At 34.1% G+C, this 22,603-nt stretch overlaps 1 protein-coding gene across 13 annotated transcripts in view; it reads left to right on the top strand.

Annotated features, from left to right (window-relative positions):
• AHI1 (Abelson helper integration site 1) overlaps positions 1-22,603 on the top strand; it is a 170,077-nt gene that overhangs the window by 72,508 nt on the left and 74,966 nt on the right. For all 13 annotated transcript variants that reach the window (XR_012496754.1, XR_012496755.1, XM_019732750.2 and 10 more), the window contains one exon: positions 6,268-6,385. Coding sequence is in view for 11 of the 13 variants with exons in the window: in XM_019732750.2 (XP_019588309.2) it covers positions 6,268-6,385 (118 nt within the window). In the remaining 2 variants the exon portion in view is untranslated. The remainder of the gene's footprint in view (positions 1-6,267; positions 6,386-22,603) is intronic.

The following is a 22,603-nucleotide window of genomic DNA, read 5'->3' as shown; positions in this document are numbered from 1 at the left end:
ACTTGAGCGTCAGTCTAATGGCCTCCTTGTTTAATTAAATTAGCAATGGTAATAATAAAGATGCAGGCATTGGACAGACTTGGGATTTGTTTGTAAATTGATTCAACATGACTTGGTGACGGATTGAATGTGATGTAAGTGAAAAAGGAATTAGGAATAACTTCTGTGTTGTTACTTTCAGCAATTGCCAGATGCTGGTAGTGCTTTTTAATGAGATGAGGGATACTGGAGTGGAAGGAGCAATTTTTAGGAGTGGAATTTTGAGTATGAATGTAGCTATGAAGTGGGCAATTGGATATATGAGTCTTGAGCTCAGGGGAGAAGTCAGGTCAAAGTCGTGTTTTAATCGGTCAAATTGGATCAGATCACCCGGGAGGGAAAGTATATCTAAATACCAGGAGAAGGTATATTAGGGAAACCTGGAGAAGAGTATTTAAGAAAGAAGAGTGATAAACTGTCGCATACTTCCTAGAGAATGAGTCAAATGAGGACAGAAAATTGACCATTATGTTTGGCAAGATGATGTCCTTTGGTTACCTGGATGAGTGCTATTTCAGTAAGTGGCAGAGACAAAAGCACAGCTGAAGTGGGTTGAAGACAGAATGGGAACCAATAAAGCAGACTGTACAGGCCATTCTTTTTAAGAAATTTTGACCGAGGAGCAGAGAAACAGGAGCTGGAGGGAATATTAGATGGACAATACTGAAGCATATTTATTTGCTGGTGGGAATAATTCAGTGGTGCTGGAGAAGTTGATAATGTACCATGGAGGTAGTATTAGAAGATAAGGGTCATACTGGAGAAACAAAGGAGGGAGAGGTAAATTCTGTTGGGAGAGTCTAAAAGGCGTTTCATACATGATGTAATACTTGAGCTGAAGCTCAAAGAAAGAGGTGACATCCACCAAGAAGGTGGACCAGGAGAGAAGCCCATTCCAGGAAATGAGAAAACGAGCAGCATGAGCTAAGTCACAGAGACCTGGCCCGTCTGGGGAGCTATATGCAGTTTGTTGTAGCCAGAGCATAGGAAATGGAGCAATAAGGTTGTAGAGCTAGGTAGGTGTTAAACTAGAGAAAGCTCTGTCTGCCATACTAACAAATATGGACTTTGTCTAGTGGGTCAATTGATGATAGGTTTTAAGCAGAAGTGTTACTCAATAAAATCAGCAGTTTAGAAAAATCATCCTGGTAGAAGTATAGAAGAATTAGAGAAGCACCCAAGAGATGGGGAAACAAAACAGGTCATTTGCAAGTGGTAGGAAGGCCTGAACCAAAGCACTGATTGTGGTCAGAAGCCAGAGCATCTACTAGACTCGGTGACTGACCCTCTGTGGAGTGTGAGGACTCAGCCTCGGATGATTCCTGTCTTTCTGGTGGAGACAACTAGGTGGATAGTGATAGCTTTCCCTGAGGAAGTAAATAGTGGGGAACAATATCTGTTTAGTTCTGAACTTACTGAAAGGAAGAGTTGTAGATTTAAGAAATCGGCATACAGGGGAGATGAAGCAGTGAAAACAGACGTTATTGCCATGTGGTGTGAGGGAAGATGAGGGACCAGTGGGTCAAGCAGACCACACTGATGAGCATTGACAGGGTAACCAACAGAAAATGGTTTTCCAATGACAGAGAGAGGACAGTGACTGACAGTGTTAGATATCGCAGAGGCCTTGGTGAATCTGCTAAATTTGATCATTTGAAGTCCAGGATGACTGGAACTTCAAATTCAGTGTTCTGATGGAGAAAAGCTTTGTTGTAACTGATTGAAATTGAACGGTTGAGGTGTATGGATAGCAGTCATGTGTTGTTTTTCAAGTTTAGCTTTCAGTGAAGCTTAAGGAAATTATGGAATCACAGCCAGAATTTTTGGTTGTTTGCTGTTTGTTTTTATATTGTCTTTCATAGGTTTGAAAATTTCATAGCTTTGAGGATTCAGAAGGTTGAAGACCAAATTTTCCCTGTGAAGTAAGCAAATATATTGAGAAAGAGGTAAAGGTTTGGAGAAAGCCAGGAGGTGTTGAGGTGAATCGGCTTTTACTGGGGGCATATTGTTATAATAGATAAATGATGTGAACCAGGACTAAATCTTAATTTTGAATTTCGTGCAGGGGAATCATATCAGTTATCTTTGAACCACCAATCGTTGGTGTGTGTGTGTGTGTGTGTGTGTGTGTGTGTGTCTGTGTCTGTGTATCTGTGTGTATCAAAGGCTCAAAAAATCTTGATTTATTGTTGTAAATAAAACTTTGTTACAACTGCTTCAAATTTGAATTCTGGTTTTAGTTCCTGTAGTAGTAATGAACTAATTTATGGGAGATTTTTGGCACCTTGCTGCACTGTAAAAATGTCTCTTTAACAGTATCTGTTTCTTCCTAACTTTCCCTCTTTTCATTGTCTAGGCTTATAAAGGAAATATATGGGGACCTAGAGATTGTATTTGAATTTCTCTTTATGACACCATAGGCTACTCATTTCTTAGGTTTTACTAATCTAGAAATCACAGGAACGTACTAAGCTGCTTTTAGAATTTATTATAGGAGAATGTTAAGATACCTGACTTCATATATCTTGAATCTCACTTTGGCTCAAGTTTTCTGTTTAATTTGTACTTTGATACTGGTATTTTAATTTTTATAACATGTATGATGTGCAACAAAACTTTTCCTAGGAATTTGGGAGATTTTTGCCACGAGAACTATCCTCAAATTAAAGTATTACCTGCATTGTTGTTCGGATTTAGTGGAAAAAATAGACAGCCATCTGGAGGAAGGGGGATAAATTTGTGAACATAAGTATACAGACAGTATTAGCATCTTTTCAGTTATAATTTAAAACCAATCTGAAGTTCCTTTGCAGCTTGAAACTTTAAAAATTCTAGTTGGGGTAAATGTAGCATATATTCTGAAGTCTGCTAAAATGATTAGATTTGTGAGTGAAAGGGAGCAAAGTTTTGCCATCCAAACTGTGCCTTTTGGGATATTGATTTTAAGCTGGTCATTAAGAAACCAAAAACTCAGGAAGAACCTTTGACCCTCCCCTTAGCCGGCATTGGAGATTCAGATGGAAGGGTCCACTCCAGGAAGGGAATCAGTATATTCACCCTGGCATTAGATAGGAAGCATCAAAGCAGGGTCCTGTTAGCTACATACCCGCCCTCCCTAGGGACCTATTGGTTGCCTAGCAGGAATTCATTTGCTACCTGTGTTACGCCCTTCTCAGCAACCTATGATTTGCCTTCCTGCCCTCCCACCCCAACTTTTCCCTGCCTCCTTTGTCTATAGGGGCATAAAATACCTCAACTGCGCAATGACTCTTTGGGTCTCATTCTTAGGGCACTCCCAAATGTGCATTCTTATAATAAACTTTGGACATTTTCTCTTGTTAATTTGATTGTTAGCCCAACTACAAGAACTTAGAAAGTGTTGGAAAAAGCCCCCAATAAGAGTATATATGTAAATGAGTGTTGTATCTCTCCCAAAGATTTTAAAATTTAATTGAACACTAAAAGAGAAGCTAATTGCTAGCTTGTTTTAACTTTTTTAACATGAAAATTAACCCCCTCCTAGGGAATTAGTATTTTTATATTTTGAACAAGCTGCTTATTCCCAGAAAGAATAAACAAAACTATTTTTTAATTAACTTGGCAGAATTTCAGGTGATTTTTTTTTCTTGTACTCTATTATGAATTTCATTAAACTTTTATGCTTTTAGGTTTCCCCAATATGGAGGTAATAAACTGACTCTGGCAGACTGTGGTTTTTGCATGAAGCAAGCAGAAAAGTATGTTGTGAAAAGAGGGTAGATTGGTGTAGGGTAGACTGTCTTAGCCAACCTTTCTGTTGTTGTAAAATTATTAAGCAATTCTTTTCCACAGCATATATTTCAAAAATAGATATTGCTTCACTCTATTTAATGGTTATTATTATTTTTCTTCCTCTAAATTAAGTAGTGAATATGTGTAAGCTCGCTTTGAAAATTCTGAGTTCTAATTTCAAATCACTATAATAATTAGCAGTTATCTCCAACCTTACAAGTTATCTGCTTTATATTGCCAATCATCGCTTTATGAGTATTTGATTGTCTCTAAAGAAATGTGTCAAAAAAGAGCAGAATTATAATGCTTTCAGAAGAACATGTATTTTTTTTTTAAGAAACATTTTATTTAAAAAGAGTTAGAAATATTTCTGTTTGAGTGGAGGCATTTAAGTATCCTATTCTTTCTTTCCTGGGTTCTTTTGGTTTTAGAACAATTTCTGAAGAGGAAGACTGAAGTATATTTGTGTGTGTGTGTGTGTGTGTGTGTGTGTGTGTGTCCATGTCCCCAGCATACACCTGTTCTTTTTGCACCAGATTTCAAGATACATTGTTTGACATGTAGGATAAAAATTTTCAAGAACACAGAAGTAAAACTGAAAAATGATTGTAAAAAGAGAAGTGGACTAAATATATAGTTAAGCGATAAGTATATTATTTTTGTATATAATACTTCCATTTAAAAGAGTAGCACTCTGAAAAATTTACTGCCTCATCATACTACATTGCATATTACTAATTACTTTTACTTCTAATGATGTTAATAATAATAACTAATATTTATATAGCACTTCATTTGTATAGCACTTTGTGGTTTTCCTTTGCCAACATACTCTATTTAATCTATTTCTTATTTAATACGGTATTTATGGTTAATGTGAATAGCATGCTAGACCAGTTCATCTTTATTGCTCTCACAGCACATTCCGATTGAAGCATCCATATTATTTTTATTATCTCCATTTAAAGATGGAAAATGAAGCTCAAAAATGTCCAGTGGTTATTGTTACTTTAGGTTTGATACTAATATACATAGTCAATATTAATTTTGGCCAGTGTTTAATAATGGCTCCTGAAAGAATTTTTAAACCTGGATAGTTTTTTTTAGCACTGATGTGGTTGGTATTTGATCCTATCTAACTACTTTGAAAAAATTTTGGTTTTTTGTATGATGACATCATAACAGTTTAGGAACTTTAGAACTATACTATTACATGGTCTTAATTAATTGACTTTTTCACCAAATATGTAACAGCTCTTTCCCTCAAAAGAAATGCTTAATCTAAGATACACCGTTCACTATCACTCTTTGAAAGAAGAGAGGCATTTACAAACATCATGTAAATAATGAGTCAAATAAGGGCCTGTAACCACAACCCACTATCTAATACAAAACAACAAAAGGGAATTTTTAAATACTAAGACAGTGGAAGTCCTCTGTGTGGTTTAATTTTAAAAAAGAAAGAAAAGGTAACTATTTTCATATACAAATATTTATATACCATAAACTATCATTTAACATTTTATTAATTCACAGATTACATTTTTTGCAATAAATTAGAATTCAAACTTCATAAATTTTTCAAGATTTGATCACATTTTATTGTGATTTTTGAAAGTGATAAAAATAATAAAGATAAAATGATTTATTAATAATGAATGAGATTAGATCATTGCCTAAATTAATTCTACAAGATGAATTTACTAATAAACATTTAATACTTTTTTATAAACTATTCTTTATTTTCCTACTATAGCTGTAGTTATAATATTGTACTTAAGTTTCTGTGAGACCATTGTACTTAGACAATCATAGTAGCTTTTTGTATTATAGAACACTGCCTTTACTTACAGAAATGCATTTACTTACAGAAATTTTGCTTGATCATTATTTTAATGCTGTTTTTAAACATGTCTTAAGAAAAAGGTTTTTTGATGCAGTGGAAACTTTCACTTGGCAAGTTAGGTTACAGCTGTGTTTCTATGTCACCATGAGGTATATAAACATGAATATTACAGGTGTTTTCTGTGCACTCTTTAAAGGAAGTACCTGCTATTTCACAAAATGATAGAGAAATGTGTGTGTGAAACACTTAACTTGTTCTTCACTGAAAGCTGTCAAGGAGTCACACTTTTATTTTTTGCATTTCTTTGCATAACTTTTAAGACCACTTTGTTTTGTGTTTTTAATAATAGCAATTCCATGATAGGCTAACTTGTTTTATTAATAAGGTGAATTTACTTTAAAATAGTTATGCTTTCATTACCACTGTATTCCTTTTGTGATAAAATCTATTTTGTTTTGTAAACTTAAAATCTAAGCGTATAAATCGTTATCACTGCTTTTGACCTACCATGTGTCATAGTTTGCATCGTAAGCAAATATTTCTCATTCTGTTTTTGCATCAGTAACCCAGGAAATTACGCTCTAGTTTCTTATTTGCCTTTCCTATTACAGGTCAACAAAAATCTCTCATTTACTTCAACAATATCCTCCTCACAACAATCTAAGGCAAAACAGCCAAATGTGCTGGACTCTCATCAGATTCTGCATCAGTTTGGTTTCACTCAAACCGGTGAGCCCCTTTCTTACTTTGGCTATTCTTTTAAATGTTCAGATGCTTTTTCCCCCATGAATGTCATTTATTTCACTTCAGAAATACAGCTTACAGCATTGTAATGATCGGTTTTCACAGTTGAATTATATTCTAGCATCTTTTTTTCTTTAAAAATCACTAAAGTTATTTCGAAAGCAAATTTGAATTTTGTAACTTTGATAGTAGATACTCTCAACCTCTATTCTATTGCACAGATAATAATTTAAAAGTAGCAAAACGTGAATTTTAAAATGTATACTGTTAAATCCAATTCGGTTTCCCTTAGGTAAAGTAACCATAATTGATTTTATATGTTATAATTCATTTCAAGGAATCCGAGGTGAAATGCATTTTGGCAGAAACAGAATCCAACCTGTCAGTGATATCATGTTTCTTCAAAGTTGGCAAATTAATAAAATATGCAAAGAAGCTAGTTACATAAATCTACGTGAATCACTGTGTTGAAACGAGCTATACAATTGCAAATCTTTAGGCTAATGTTTTAAATTAATTTGAATCAGGTTTTCAAAGGGCATCAAAGAAAAAGCATTTAGGTGAGAATGTGACTTTGGGGATTGAAAGATGACTATTTCTGTTCATTAGCTGTATGTTTTTGACAGTAGTTTTTCTATTATTAAATTATTTTAAATTAAAAGATGAGACAACTGAAAATAATAAAACAATTATCTTTGACAAAGAGACTTGAGCTTGAAAAGATTGGCATAATTTACTTAGAAATTTGGGGACAGTATTACTTTTCTATTTTGAAAGTATTTGGGGTTTGCATATATAAGTTATTTTAATATTGCTTTGTAAATTACGTATTATGGTGGGAAAACACTTGGATCAAGAAATCTTATGTTCACTCTTGGCTGTGCCTTTTATTATCCTTATTACCTGTGAATCTTGGAATATTCATTTGGAAACTAGAAATGATGTTTACATTATATATTGTTGAAGTTCAAATCACATAGCACATATGAAACACTTTGTAAGCATAAGGTACTATACGAATATAACATACTTAAATTGTAAACATGATGAATAAACGTATGCTATTTTTGAAAATACTTTGAGTTAGAATTTCAAATCATTATAATGATTAGGTTATCCCAAAACTTAGAAATTCTAAATTTCTAATGTGTCTGCCAGAAGTTGGAGCAATGGTGTTGGTCATTCTTATGTGCAGCAGAGGGCACACCACGTGCTGTCCCTTTAGGTTCTTATTCTCTGCACCCTAAGTAGATACTTGGTTTGCCTTCAGACCATGTCATTTTAATGAGTAGGAGGGAAGGAGTCTGTCTCCAGCACTTGATCCCTATCATCTTTCTCCTGAGATCCAAAATTCTTCTGGGAACAAATCTTTCATTCCACACTTTAGGATTAAAGGCATAAAGCCAAAATGTTTGGTTAATAATATTAATTAAAATTCATTCAAGTAGTCTCTTAAATTTGTCAGCAAACAAGGTGTAGATAATAATATAAAATTCTTTTCTGTAAAGAGAGGGAGCAGAGAGAATAGATAGGAAGGTCTTTGAAATGCATGAGGGGTTACCACTGAGATAAAGAATAAAGAGAAAGAATAAAGGGAAAGCTGGTTATGATGCAGACAAGCCTTAGAAACTGCACCATGGGACTGTCTCCATGTACCTTCAGCCTTCCTTGGCCACATACGTGTTTGGTTTCCCCGTAAATAAGACCTAGCCAGACAATCAGCTCTAATGCGTCTTTTGGAGTAACAATTAATATAAGACCCATATATATAATATAATTAATATAATATAATATAATATAATATAATATATATATTATATTATATATTATATATATAAGGCCGGGTCTTATATTATATTATATTTATTATATTATATTTATTGTAATATAATATAATATATATATATATATATATATATATATTATAAGGCCGGATCTTATATTATATTATATTATATTATATTATATTATATTATATTTATTATATTTATTATATTTATTATATTATACCCGGTCTTATAATAAAATAAGACTGGGTCTTATATTAATTTTTGCTCCAAAAGATGCATTAGAGCTGATTGTCTGGCTAGGTCTTATTTTTGGGGAAACACGATAGACCTTGAGCTGAATATATTCATATCATGCACGTCCCTCCATGTGTCCACTGTCCCAGAGGCAACCATTAAGCCATATGAAATACATGGTAATACTGTTTCACTTGATTTTGTTTTAGTTATTAATATGCATATTCTTCCTGTAAATTTTATTAAGATATCACTGTATGGAAAATTTATAAAAGCAGAATATGTAGTGTGTTGCAAAATGGCCAAATTAATCCATGTTATTCATTAAGAAGCGAATCTTTGTGGAAAAACCTCTGCTCTAGGAAACAGATGAACCAGTTTCTACACACAGCTCCATTTCTAAATGGCTATAGAGTCTTGAACAATTTCTTCAGGCCTCACTTTTCTATCCCCACAGGTAAATAAGGGCTCTGGATTTGGTGAGTTTGTCGTAAAAATTCTGTGATTCTACTCAGTATTCAAACCAATTTTAAAAGAGGATCAATAGTTGAGTGTTCTTGACTATACAAATAATCTATTGGAATCTGAAATACAGGACTACAAAAACAAATAATGTAGATACGGTTTTAGTAAGATTTTTATTTTTTAAAGACCTTATCTAAATATTCAAGTGATATCTGTAAACGTTTGGCTTTGTACAGTATAAAGAAAGGCTATTTACACAGAGCTAATCGATATGCTCCCATTAGCCCTCTTGCTAGAGGCTTAAGAGCAGGGGTTGATTTACAAGGTGTGTGTCTGTGAGAGAGAGAGAGAGAGAGAGAGAGAGAGAGAGAGAGAATATGCTGGAAGGCTAGACTCCAGGGTGGGTTTATACTCTGATCTGCTGTAATCTTATTCAGGGTGAATTCTCACTAATTGAGACTGGTAGGTAGTAAAGTGTTTCTTCCGTCTTTGGTTTATATTCTTCAGTTTCTAGAATACTACCTTTATTCATTCTAAAATCATTCTAAGTGGCTACTTTGTTTAAGGCACTCATGCAAGGATATGGACAAAATATTATAGTCTATGCCCTCAGGGAGCTTACAGTCTGGTTAGGGAGACAAATGAGCATACAGCAAATTATCTCCGAGAGGGAAAACTCTAAAATCACAGTATTAACCAAGTGTCACTGGAATAAAGAGGGATAGGACAGCTGAGGGGTTTCTCATACTTCACCTGTCCAAGCAGAACTCTAGATCCCTGCCCCCAAAACCCTTCCTTGCACTTCCCCTGCCACACACCAGGTCTCCCCAATCCCAGCACTTTCTACCACATTGACCCAGTTCAGGTAAAACTGGGAGCCTTTCCTGATTCCTCCTCTTCCCTCCACTTTCCTGCTTCCATTCTTTTCTCTTAGCTTATTCTCCCCACAGCAGCCAACATGATTTTTTGAAAAATAAATTAGATCATGTGACTATCTTGCTTAAAACTCTTAAATCCCTTTCTGTTACAATCAGAATGCATTCCAGAGTCCTTGCCCTGTCTCATAAAACCTTCTGTGACCTTGCCTTTGTCTTTGTCATAGGCTGCCTCAGCAGGTAGGGCTGCAGGAGTGCCTGCTGAGCCAAAAAGCAGGTAACCACACATACACACTTAGAAGAGAGCATGGCATAGCTAGGGAGTGGTTTGAGTCTTAGTTTACCTGGAGGAAATGGTGAGATGGATGTGTTTAGGAAAAACTGAGTCTGCAAAGGTAGATTGGGGTCAAATTGTGCCCTGATGAGGCATTCACATTTTATTCTCTAGATGAAATAGAGCTATGCAAAGATGTGACTGTGAAAGAGATGATCAAATGTATTTTTAAAAAATACAGCTGGTGTCTGAATGAGGGATGGGTTAGAGAGAAACGAATCTGGATACAACTCTTATGAGATACTTATTTTAAGAGCTGTTCATTAGGCTGTCATTCTAGGTTCTTAATTACAAAATAATAAGTCAGTTAATCCTATTAAAATTAAAACCATAAATCTTTCCTGAGTAATTTGTCTGAAAAAAAATGGTACAATTTTATTTGTCAATTATACTTTAATGAAGTTGAGGGGGAGAAAGAAAATTGTAATTTTAACATTTTGGGCTAAATTGTAGGTTATAGCTCATAACACCTCACCATGCGGTGAACTTGTTACACTGCATCTCAAAACTGTTTCCATACTTGAGTATAATGAAGAAAATCTGAAACAATGACAGCAACTTGTATTTGTACAAAAAATTAGGAAGTGCTTTCATATATATCCTCGTTTAATTCTCAACAAAACTATGAGAAGTAAGATACACATTAACATCATAGGGAGAGAAGTCTGTTTAGAGCTTCCAGGACCTTGACACCTACAGTTCAGTCCCTTTATAGTGACATTGAGAAGCAGAGGGGCTGAGCTGTCCCAGCTCACCTAGCTAGTGGCAGCCGTGTCTACAGCAAGATCTCCTCACTCCTGGCTCAGCACTAGTCCTTACCACACCAAACTGTCTGTTGCTAGAGAAGTTCAGGAGGTGAAGTGGGCTCCCTGCTCAGCCTTGCAGTGCGGCTGCTCCGGGATCCCCTCCTTCAGTCCTGGCCCATTGTCTGCCTACTCTGCCAAGAGGGCCCCCTGATTTGGGTGTTATCTTTTGTTATTAGCTTTAGAGGTCTGTGCTATATTGCAAAGTAATAACCTGAACAATACTATTTTGAATAGGTGTAGTTGTTAAAAAACTGAAATGTCAAGGACATATTTTCTGAGAATTAGTGAACGTCTATTTTTCTTTGACCTTTAAATATAATATTCTGTTGGCCAGTTTATTTTTCAAAGGCTTGGTCCCAGTGAAACTGTAGTATTTATTCTCCAGTCAGTTCAAGAGGTTTTCTGCACAGAAATTTTGTTCTGTATCAATTTGTCAGAATTCCAGATCCCTTTCAACCATCTCAAGAGCCTTATTATAGAAGTAAATTTTAAAATATGGATTATTCAGTAAAAAATAAAATCAGTTACTGTTTGGGGGGGTGGGGAGAATTAGTCAGAAGTTCTTATTCTGTTGGTGGTGGGATAGTTGTATCATCTTTGCGTGTTTATATTTGAAGGACAGCATGTTTCATTTTTATGTAGTTGGTATATCTTTTCACACCATTTTGCTAAATTCAATTGAGTTCATATGCAGTAGATGAGCCATACAAAATGAAATGAATCATTTTATTAATATGACTTAATGTAATCTTCATATCATCTTTTTAAATTGTAGATAGAGTTTGGTGGTGGAGGCAGGCAGAGTGTAACATGGTTTTTAAAAACAACCTATAGCTTTTGTCTTCTCCATATTTTTTGTGTGTGCACGCTCCATTAGACCATATAAACACACATTAAACTTGATAGCCAACCATTAAATCTAACTTTTTACCAGATCCTAAACGGTTAAGGTATATTGATTTCAATAAATTCATAACATCATTCAAATGACTTCAGTATTAGTTAAGCTATCTGTCAAGTTAACTTTTGTGCTTCTATATGTTGAATCATATTTGAAGAACTGTATTTTTCATTTATTTTGCATGTCTTTGGCAAGTAATACTGATTCCCATGGCCAGGAGTAAAAAATTAAAATTACCTCTTATAATCAGGAGCTATTTTTCCAGTTAAATTTTATTTTTATTGTTTTCAAGATTTCATTATTTCTTAAGGTTTGATTTTTTTATAGAGAAATTCAAAACTTTACAAATAATATAACTGAAATGTAAAATGAATCCTTGGTCCTAATTTCACCAGAGATTCTGTGATATCTTTATATAACCTATTGTGGAAGGTAGATTACATGTAAACTGGGAACAAGATGGTTCTTGTATTTCAAAGGAAGAAAAAAAATTTTTGGCAAAAATTAGGAATTACACTATCTCTCAATAAACACAGCTGATGGTAAAAAGGGGGTTTCCGTTTTTGAGGAAGGTAAAATGAGCTTCAAAGAACTTTCTCATCCCATCAGAATTGGCAGTTTTCTGCTAGTGTTGCTTAATGAACTTTAAACTATTAATTGAAAAAGAATGTTTTATTGAATTCTGATTTTAAACCTCCAGAATTCCAAAGCATACGTTTAGGTGGTGAGATGGGTAAAAGGAATTAATTCACTCTCATAGGTAAGGATAATCTACAGAATTAACTGATTTTTCTGTAGACAAATGTCCTTATATGTGCTTTATGGTACAAAAAAGAATAATGTTTTCATTACGCAATTTTTAAAAGCAAGAATTTGTTGAATCTGAATTCAGGACCTGTCCATTATAGTGAAAAAACACTGGACCTGGGGTCACAAGGCCAGAATAGTTGGGCCTAAGCCCTTGTCTTCCACTTCCCAGCTGTTATCTTGGGTAGTTGACTTAATCTCCAGGTATAATGTCTTTTATTTTCTACTTCATATGAATTTTCTACTTCATAGAATCGTGAGGATCAAAAAAATATTTGTAATGCTTTGAAATCCATAAGATATTGTGAGAATAAAAAACATGAGATTTTAGGAAAGATTCTCTCAATTTCTTTTATTTTAATTTAAGTTTGAAATCATGCAATTTGCATTGTGGCCAAAGGAATGGAGGAAATCTTAAGACATGATTTAACAAAATTTGTTAAATGATTATTATAGGAAAAAAGACCATGTCAGAGAGGCGAATAATGGATACAGAATTTTTAGAAGCATGCCAAACAAAAGCAATAAGATGAAGTAATTTTAAGAAGGAAGTTTTCAAACAAGCACTTCAAACTTTAATCCACTAGAGAGGGTGGGCCAATTAGCTCAGTTGGTTAAAGCGTAGTGCTCTTAACAACAAGGTTGCCGGTTCGATCCCCACATGGGCCAGTGTGAGCTGCGGCCCTCCACAGCTAGATTGAAACAACTATGTGACTTGGAGATAATGGGTCCTGGAAAAACACATTTAAATAAATAAAAGTTTAAAAATAATAATAATTCACTAGAACCCACTTAACCTTTGAAACTTTGTCTTTTTACATCAGTACCAGTCAACACAAAAACACTGGAGGTGGGACTATTTTCATATTTGGATTTTTCTGGGAACTGAGCGAAAGACCTTGATCTTGTGGATTATATTTTTTTCCTTTAAAACGTGACTATATTCTCCTTCCACAAAGACTGAGATTTCATTAGGCTTAGTGTCATTTATAATTGGATTCTTTAAAATTGATACTGTGTTGCACCCAAAATAAGACCTAGCCGGACAATCAGCTCTAATGCGTCTTTTGGAGCAAAAATTAATATAAGACCTGGTATTATTATATAATATTAATTTTTGCATTAGAGATGATTGTCCGGCTAGGCCTTATTTTTGGGAAACAGAGTATTTAGTGCATTAAAGGTATAAGGTGCCGTTTTAGTAACCAGTATTAGTATTTTACTAAGAATTCTCCAGTGATCTGAGTTAATCCACTTTTTAAAGATTAAAAGATTAAAACTTATCCTCAGTTGTAATAAAAGCACCTCTGTTTCCTAAATAATGTAATATGAATTAGTAATGTGTTTGCGACCCTGTTAATAAAATACATTCTAAATATTTATCATTCCGTAATATAAAAATCATTTTTATCAACTCTATTAAATATTAATATACTTAATGAATGGTTCTTCATGCACAAGAATATGCATTTAGTATTAATGTCCCCACTGAGATAATAAATTTCTCCTAATACTCTCTGGTAGGAAAAGATGAATACAAACTTTCTCATCATTTAAACCTGATTTGAATGAGCTTAAGTTTGCTGATTTCCTAGCCATTTATTTTGTAAGAAGCTATTTCATGTGATAGTTATATGGTTAGTATATGGTTCTAACCTTACAATTTTCAACCTTTTCCCCCACTCTGTTAAAAATAGAAAACTTACTTGAAGCTATTCTTTTTCAGTCATGTGTATGTGTGTGTGTGTGTGCGTGTGTATGTTTTTAAGAACCTACTAAATGTGGTTATAAAAGTGTATTGTAGCATTTGCGCAGTGGATTAGTTTTAAAAGTGAAATAATTTTATTCATTTTCAGTGAAAAATGAAAAGAAAGCAACTAAAAGCCATAAACTACAAGAAATTAAAATGAGATGTTATTGATGTAATGAATATGAAAGCTACATAATTTAATCTTAACATAGCCAGAGTACATTCCAGATTACTGAATTTGTGTTTTATAAATATTCTGATGTTTACCTTTTCTATAGCTTTCCAACTGATGTACTAACAACTTTTTAATTTGCCTTTTTTGTATTTTGAAGATGTATAGATGTTATTTGCACATAGCATCTTTTTTAAAAGATCAAATGTAAAATTTTTGTGAGTTTAGGGAAAGCTTAATAGAGCTATTGTAGTATACATGGCTCTAAAGTATGAAATCTAATCTCAGAAAAGATATTCAGCTTTAAACTTGTATAGCAAGATATGCAAGCTCACCATTTTTTTGTCATACATGTGACATTAATGTAATTATTACCATGAGTGAGCCTGAGTTTCCTGAAAGAAGCTTATATATTTTACTCTTCTGTCTCATTTTTGATGATAGCATTACCATTCTTTCAGGTGGAAACTGGATTCATCTTTGAGCACTCTTCTCATTTCCTTTTTTTAACTAATCAGTTTCCGAGTCTTCTCATTTCTTTATTCTAAGTATTTCCTAATTCACCAGTCGTCTTTTTAATCTTCATTGTTTTTTTCTTGTCCTGTTCCTTTTTTCTATTAATAGTCTTGAAGTTTTGTAGGTGTCATTACAGCTTTCTGAATCTCTCTTAGTAAAATTCTTTTCTCTGAATTGATGTTTGCTCTGTGTTCAGTTTTCTCATGTTTATGTTTCCGGTTTTTTTCTTTCATGCCAATGATTTGTTTTTTTTGTTGCTGTTGATCCTTGTCATTTGTTTATTTTTAAAAAGGAAAGACTGGATACAAAGATAGTGTCCCTCTTGTGTTGTGTAAAACTCTGTAATCTCACTACTTTGTTCAGCTTACAAGAAAGTCTGTTGAGAACTTTGTATATATAGCTAAGATATATTAACTGACAGCTGATATTTAGGGTAAACCTGCAAGATAAATGAGTCAGGCTGGCAGACTAATTGTCGGAATGAGAATAAGTGGGACAGTAGTCCACTAAAAGTGAAGAAGTCTTCACTTTTCCCAAATGGCTCTGTTGAATATTTTTAGAAACAATTTCACTGATTTATTTTTCTTCCAAAGTGAATGCTCATTAGCATCCATTTTATGTGGGATCTGCAGCCTGTTTGGTTTAAGTGTTTTTACATAATATACCTTCCATTATTTTTCCTGGGCTTTGTTTTATTTTGCCCCCTACCAAATGTGCTGAATCTGTGTTCACAGGTCCTCTGAGTTTCATTGACAGAAACTGCAGCCTACTATAATATTTACAGATAGGTGTGCTAATAACTTCTCATTTTCTATATATTTGTTCCAATCTCTAATTTGTTTTTCTCAAGCTCACCAGTGACTTGCACGTTGCTAATGCCAATGATCAATTCTTTGTCTTTATGTTACTTGACTTAGCAACAGCATTTGCCACATTTGATCACTTCTTACTACATTGGTTTCTAGGACACCACATTCTCAGTTTTTCCCTCATCTCATTAGCCACTACTCCTTATTCTCCTTTGCTGATTCTTCCTCTTTTCTTCCATGTCTTATTAGATTGTCCCACCACAATCTGATCCTTTTTTATTCCCTACATATTTTCACTTCCTTGGTTGATTTCATAACTTTACATAAAACCCATTTGTCAATGATTTCCAAATGTTTATCTTCAGCTGAGACCCATTTCCTCAACTCTAGACCTGCACAATCCAATATGGTAGCCTCCAGCCTTATATAGCAATTGAATAAATGTGGCTAGTGTGACTTAGGAACTGAATTTTTAATTTTGTTCCATCTTAGTTTAAATATAAATAGCCACATGTGGCCAGTGACTATCATATTGGACAGTGACCTAAAAAGTCTATGTAAATCTTGATTATCTGACACCAGACAAATCAGTTGTTACAATATAAAGAACAGATTACCAGTTCTTTAATTGAATACAAATAATACTTTTAATATTAAAACTTCAAATATAATATTGAAGATTTCAGGATATTTCATCATCATGATTGTGCAGATGTTGTTAATAAGCAATATTGATTAACTAGAATAGGAATTCTAAATGAAAGTTTCTCATTTTCTGTATTTAAATCAACACATGATCATTGTGGTAGCTCTGAGCCAAGCGATCAGAGACACGTGAATTTGGAATCAGATGCTGTTACTTTTGCTATGACCTGGAGCAAGTTAATTCATCTTAGTGACTTGTCATTTGAAAATAGAGGACAAAAAAGTGTTTACTGCAAATGAAAGTTTTAAGATACTATTTTAGACTTATAATGCAATAAGGATTATAGATGTTTATGAGTATAATCAGAACTATTTTAATTATTGAACCTTTTTATTTTAAATTTACCCAACTTCCGACTAAATTTTAAAAAAGAAAAATCACTATGTTCTTAGAATTAAACTTAGTTAATGTCTTATGTTAATATCCATATTACTCTAGTACATACATATTTTTATCAACTTCTGGACATACTGATTAAACATTTCCATGACAATAGTGGTTTTTATTATAAAATTCTAAAGTAAGAGACTTTAAAGGTTTTAATTCTGTACCAGAACATAATTTATATCATGGTGAAAGTAGTGAATATTTTGTAATTTACTGCTGTGCCTCCAGGGTAAAGTGAAACTGTCAATAATCAATGCACTCAAAGGTGAAGATTAAAGGAAGATTACAGCAACATTATATGGCTGCAACAGGAAGGCAAGAGAGCAGGTTATAAAATGGCGAAATTATTTTTAATCAGGCATACCTTGATTGTTTGTTTTTATAGTTTGAGAATAAGACTACATTTAATGTTGTTTAATATCAACCATATGATGCATTTTACTGTTTTTATAATCTCAAACTAAATTGACAATTTTTCAATTTTTAAGACAATCAGACATACAGAATAATATTAGTGTAGGGTATATTTCCAAAAATGTAGTCTTTAAAGTAGATTTTTCCATAAGTTTTTCTTTGTTTTTTCTCGTTTTGAATAAAATGAGCATTTCATAATTTTGAAGCCTTGCTGCAATTGGTAAATATTATGGTTACTTTTAGTTTTGCAGTGTTATAAGGAATATATCTATATATCACAATGATGACCACATCTCTAATAATGAAAAATACTTTAATTCATGTTTGAAATAAAAGGTCAAATTTACTCCACATTAATCATATATATACTCTTTTCTTCCCTTTATGTGCCTGCACATAACATTTTTCATATTTCAAATCACAGTCCATTTCAGTCTTTATGTTCTCTAAGTCTGTGAAAAGTGATGAGTTTTCAAAAGTAGTAATCATTTTTTATTTACTAATTTTGCTTGGGGTGAACACTGCTTAGAACCAAAGAAGCAGCTGTTAATGTTTCCTCCCCTGGTCGGGGGGGAAAAAATGAAATACTATTTATATCATTAAAATAATAATTTGTGTTTCTTTTGTAAATTCCTCTGCCCCAAAGTAATTTTTTTTTAATTAAATATATGACAAGAAGTACTTTAGCTTTTAAACATTTTGGTTTGTATCTACTGAAGACCCTGGAAATTCAGAGGAAGATCCTGGAAATTCAGAAGAAGAGGGCTATCTAAATTAAGTTCTCATTTACTAGGTTATACTTTTCTAAAACTGTACTCAGAATAGCCCTAAAGTTTCTCTTAGACTAGCTAAGTGCGTACTTTTGCATTTTGTGGTTTAGTCAGTTTGGTCTGGATAGTGAGCAGTCTATGATATCACAGAATTTACTGGTAATGTTTTCTGGAAATGAATATCCATCACTTATTGAAAATGTCAACTCACAATGGAAATTAAGTTTAGGAACCAGACCTTCTGGTAATGATAGAGATAGCTAAGTAATGTTGATTTGTATTTTCCAGAATTTCAAATGTGTGTTTTCAGGAAGCTTTTTCCTTGAATGAAAATGTAAAGAATCCCTCTCTTGCATTGTTCTTAACAACGTGCCTATGAGTTTGAGAGCAAAGTTGATGACAAATACGGAAACTAAGAAATGAGTAAATGGAGTGACTGGTCATTTTTAAAAAATAATTTAACAGGTTTTTGCATTGTAAATGTTCAGTAAGTAAAAAGTTCTAATTTCAGGCCATTTACTTTTTTTCTCAGCTTTCTCCACTGAAAAAGCATTCAGCTATAATTTCACAGGGAGTGAAAATTGAAAATGATTTTTGATGAACATCCATCTTTTTCATTTTGAACAGAACCAAAAAAACTTAGTAGAGGCACCCTAACAAAAGTTATTACCCAGTTTAAAAAATAAATAGCATTTTATACTTTAATTAACACAAAAATTAATTCGTACAGTTCATCAACCAATGTTTATGGAAAGCCTATTATGTGATAGGGACTTAGACCGAGCCCTGCAGAAATGGAAGACGAAAGACAACCCTCAAAACCTCCCAGTCTAGTTGAAAACTCCAGCAGGCAAAGAAATAGTAACAGTATAATGGTGTGAGTTCAACAGGAGATAAGCATAAAACACTAAGGGAAAACAGAGAAAGGAATCAGTCTGATTAAATATATTATCCTCACAAAATGCACTGTTTCATAGCCCTGCTTAGAATTTTATGTTGTCTGTAAATATAGAACAATATCGTCCATTTAGGACTCCTCCAAATGATAGAATAGAACTAGGAATCTGGATTTTGTTGCAGGCAGATGTGTAACAAGTCATGTAAAAATTCTGGTTACTATGCTATGTCCTTCAAATCTGCTTCCTACGGGTGTTCTGGAATTCTGGGAATAAGTGAGTGAATAATTTCAGAGCACTCCATTTTCTTTCATATTACTGTGTGAGTGACTGTGTGTGTGTCTGTGTGTGTGAGGTACTGTGTGTTGTGTATGCTTGCCCTGCTTTTGAAAAAAATCAAGTCTTTCATATCGCACAACTTAAAATTTGTCTGAGCAAAGTAGGTTTTTAATTTTGGCCAATTCAAAATCAACGAAGTTTGGGGTTTTTTTTGTGGAGGATGTCTTTTGTTTTCCTTTTTTTCTTCTTTATTTTTGTAGTAACATTTTGAGGCTTGATACTTAATGTCATCTCAGCCTTTTTAATCTGTATGTTTTCAAGAGAAAACAAAGAGTTGAAAGTAAAACACTTTAAAAGCTAATGTTAACGGCAATTATAAATGCACAGCATAGCAGTTAGGCAAATTAATGTGCCTTTTAATGTTCATTGATCTTTTACATGGAAAAAGTTGATGTAGCATAATAAGCATATTTTTTTTAATGACTTCTGTTTCCTCTGAGTTATGGAAAACGTCTTCCAAATCATCATACTTATTTCAGAATTTAAATTTCCTATCTTTCCATAGAATTTGAATTATATTTTTTATGGCTAGACCTAAGAAAATGAGTTCCCACTTCCTACATTCTCAATACCATACCAGTGTAATAAATGAAAATACTTTTCTATTATTAAATCCTTTTTCATTTTAACCCTGTCCTTTTTTGTTTCCTGTTTTCAATTCTGAAGGATGTTTAATTCCTACACATTCAGATACTGGAAATACAAGATTCATTCATACATTCAGTAAGTACCCAGTGAGTACTTACTTTGTCTCAGACCCTGTTACAGGTATTATACGAATGTATCTATAACACAACAGGTGAAAATCCATGTCCTTGTTCAGCTTACTTTCCAGTGGAGACAAACAGACCATAAGCAAATAAATACAGACTAAATAGCAATCAAAGCAGGGAAAAGGGATAGAGTAGACTGGGGAGTGGGGTTATGTTGCTGTTTTCAGTGGGGTGGTCAGGGAAAGCTTCACCAAGAAGCTGACACAAGCAGAATTTTGAAGAAAGAAAACCATGTTGGGAGAAGAGCATCCCCAACCAAGATCTTGAGTCAGGAATGTGCTTGTTGTGCTTATGAACAGCAAAGAGGCCAGTATGACTAGAGTAGTAGGAATGAGGTTACAAAGTAGAAGACAGTGAGGCCAGAGGAGTAGCAAGGGGCCAGTGTCCAGAAACTTGTGTAAATGAAGTAGAACACCGCCCCACCCCCAGCACTGGCAGTATGCACGAGAGGCATATTTTTGAAAGGGGGTAGTAGGTAGGATTGTACAATTTGATACTTGTTATAACAAGAAAAATGAACAAAGTGTACTGGAGAGTATGCATAATGAACTGACAATTCCTCATAGAGAAGGAAATACTTAAACTAATTGTTACCGTATGTGACGACTAATAATCATAAAAGATGTTAGGGCATTCCCGCTAGCAAGGCCAGTTAAAAGATGATTTTAATAATTGAGGTGGGAGAACAGGACTGAAATAAGAAAGCAGAGATGTTAAATCATTAAGTATTGAAGATTTGGAATGTGAGGAGTAAGAGATAGAAATATGGAGTTTGAGGGTAACTAAAGCTTCTAATTTCAGTGAATGAGTGAACAGCAATCTATTAAAAGTAGTGAAATATATGAAATATTGGGAAAAAGTTAATGAATTGTATTTTGGATATATTGACTTTGAGATGCCTGGAAGACATCTGGAGTGAAGTCTTGCTGATTTATTTGAGCCTCATTTATTAACTATCCTACTATGAGTCAGGCCTTGTGCTGGGAACTTGACCACATACTTTGAAATACAGGTTTAGAGCATAAGTATAGATTAAGGAGTCAGTGGCATAGAAATGCCTGAATTATAATATTATACCCTTTATCTTTTTTTATCTGTACTTGTGATTTTCAAGGTACTATAACATTATTGTTAAAATAATTAATAATTAGTATTAAAACACTTACAGATTCTAAATTATATTTTTAAGGTTTGAATGCACAGAATTGAAGTATTTGACCTTGTCTGTATAATACATATTTGGCACAGTTTCATTTGAAACATACCTAACTGCCTTCTGATTGAATATCCAGAGTGTGTCAGAAAGGACGTGATTTGAACAGACTTCAGTCTCCTGTTAAGAGTTTACTGAGGAAATTTATCAAATACTAAAAATTGTATGCAGTTCTTGGTAGTTTTTAAATAGAAATAAGTACTTTTGGATTTTGCCTAATTATTGGATTGTACAATTAAATTATTTGGGGCATCAGTGTCAAAGTTAAAGATACATTAACTTTATATATTCATTGGATAAGTGAATTTAATCTGGGGTTAATGTTTGGGAATAAATAGCACAGATCATTAGAGACTGGAGTGGCCCAGGAGATCTTCTCAGAAGATGTGGAGCTTAACAAGTATAGAAGACGAAATTACACTCACTATTGGTGGCAGACTGAAACCAGGAGTCCTGCTGTCAGATTGATGCAGTTCACATCACAGAGCTCTCCACCTCTCCCTACTCACTTTGTACTTTTTCACAAGCAGTAATTTACCAGTCTCAAATTTTACAGGCCCCTCCTTCCCCCCTTCCCAGTGTCTTACTTACTCGTTCATGTTTATATACTCCCTGGTAGGTGGGTCACTACCTGTTTCCATGATTAATACAAGAAAGTCTACTGATTTGTGGTTTTGAATATTCGCTGTGCTCTACCTCTGTGGTATGTAGATATCTAAACCTTGTAGACTCAGGGCCCTCACATTTCTAAGATTGAGGGAATTTTTTCATATAATATATGAACAGTACAGTGTTCAAAGAATATTTCTTTCTGAAATCTTTGAAATATGTATCCAGTAAATCGAGGGCTTCCCATAGCATCCTGGGAAAAAGTCCAATATAAAATACTCGGCTAAATGAGGGTAAGCCACTTTTAGATTCACATTTATTAAAGGTTCATTTCAGGTCTGGCCCGGTGGTTGGAGCACCATACTCCTAACGCCGAAGTAACCGGTTCGATTCCCACATGGGCTAGTGAGCTGCGCTCTCTAAAGCTCAGATTGTGAACAATGCTCTTGCTGGAGCTGGGCTGCCATGAGCAGTCGGAGCTCCTTGTGAGCTGCTGTGGGCTACTGTGTGCTTTCAGGAGCAGCCGGTGGCCAATGTGAGTGGCCGGTAGCCATCGTGAGCAGCCAGCAGCCAGTGAGAGCTGCCATGGGCAGCTGGGTGCGGCCGACCGACTGCCTCAGCCAGGGGGAGAGCAAGG

Source organism: Rhinolophus sinicus, linkage group LG05, assembly GCF_036562045.2.
Source record: "Rhinolophus sinicus isolate RSC01 linkage group LG05, ASM3656204v1, whole genome shotgun sequence".
Classification (NCBI taxonomy): Eukaryota; Metazoa; Chordata; class Mammalia; order Chiroptera; family Rhinolophidae; genus Rhinolophus; species Rhinolophus sinicus.
Note: the sequence above shows the minus strand (reverse complement) of the source record. Positions and strands in the feature narration are given on the sequence as shown.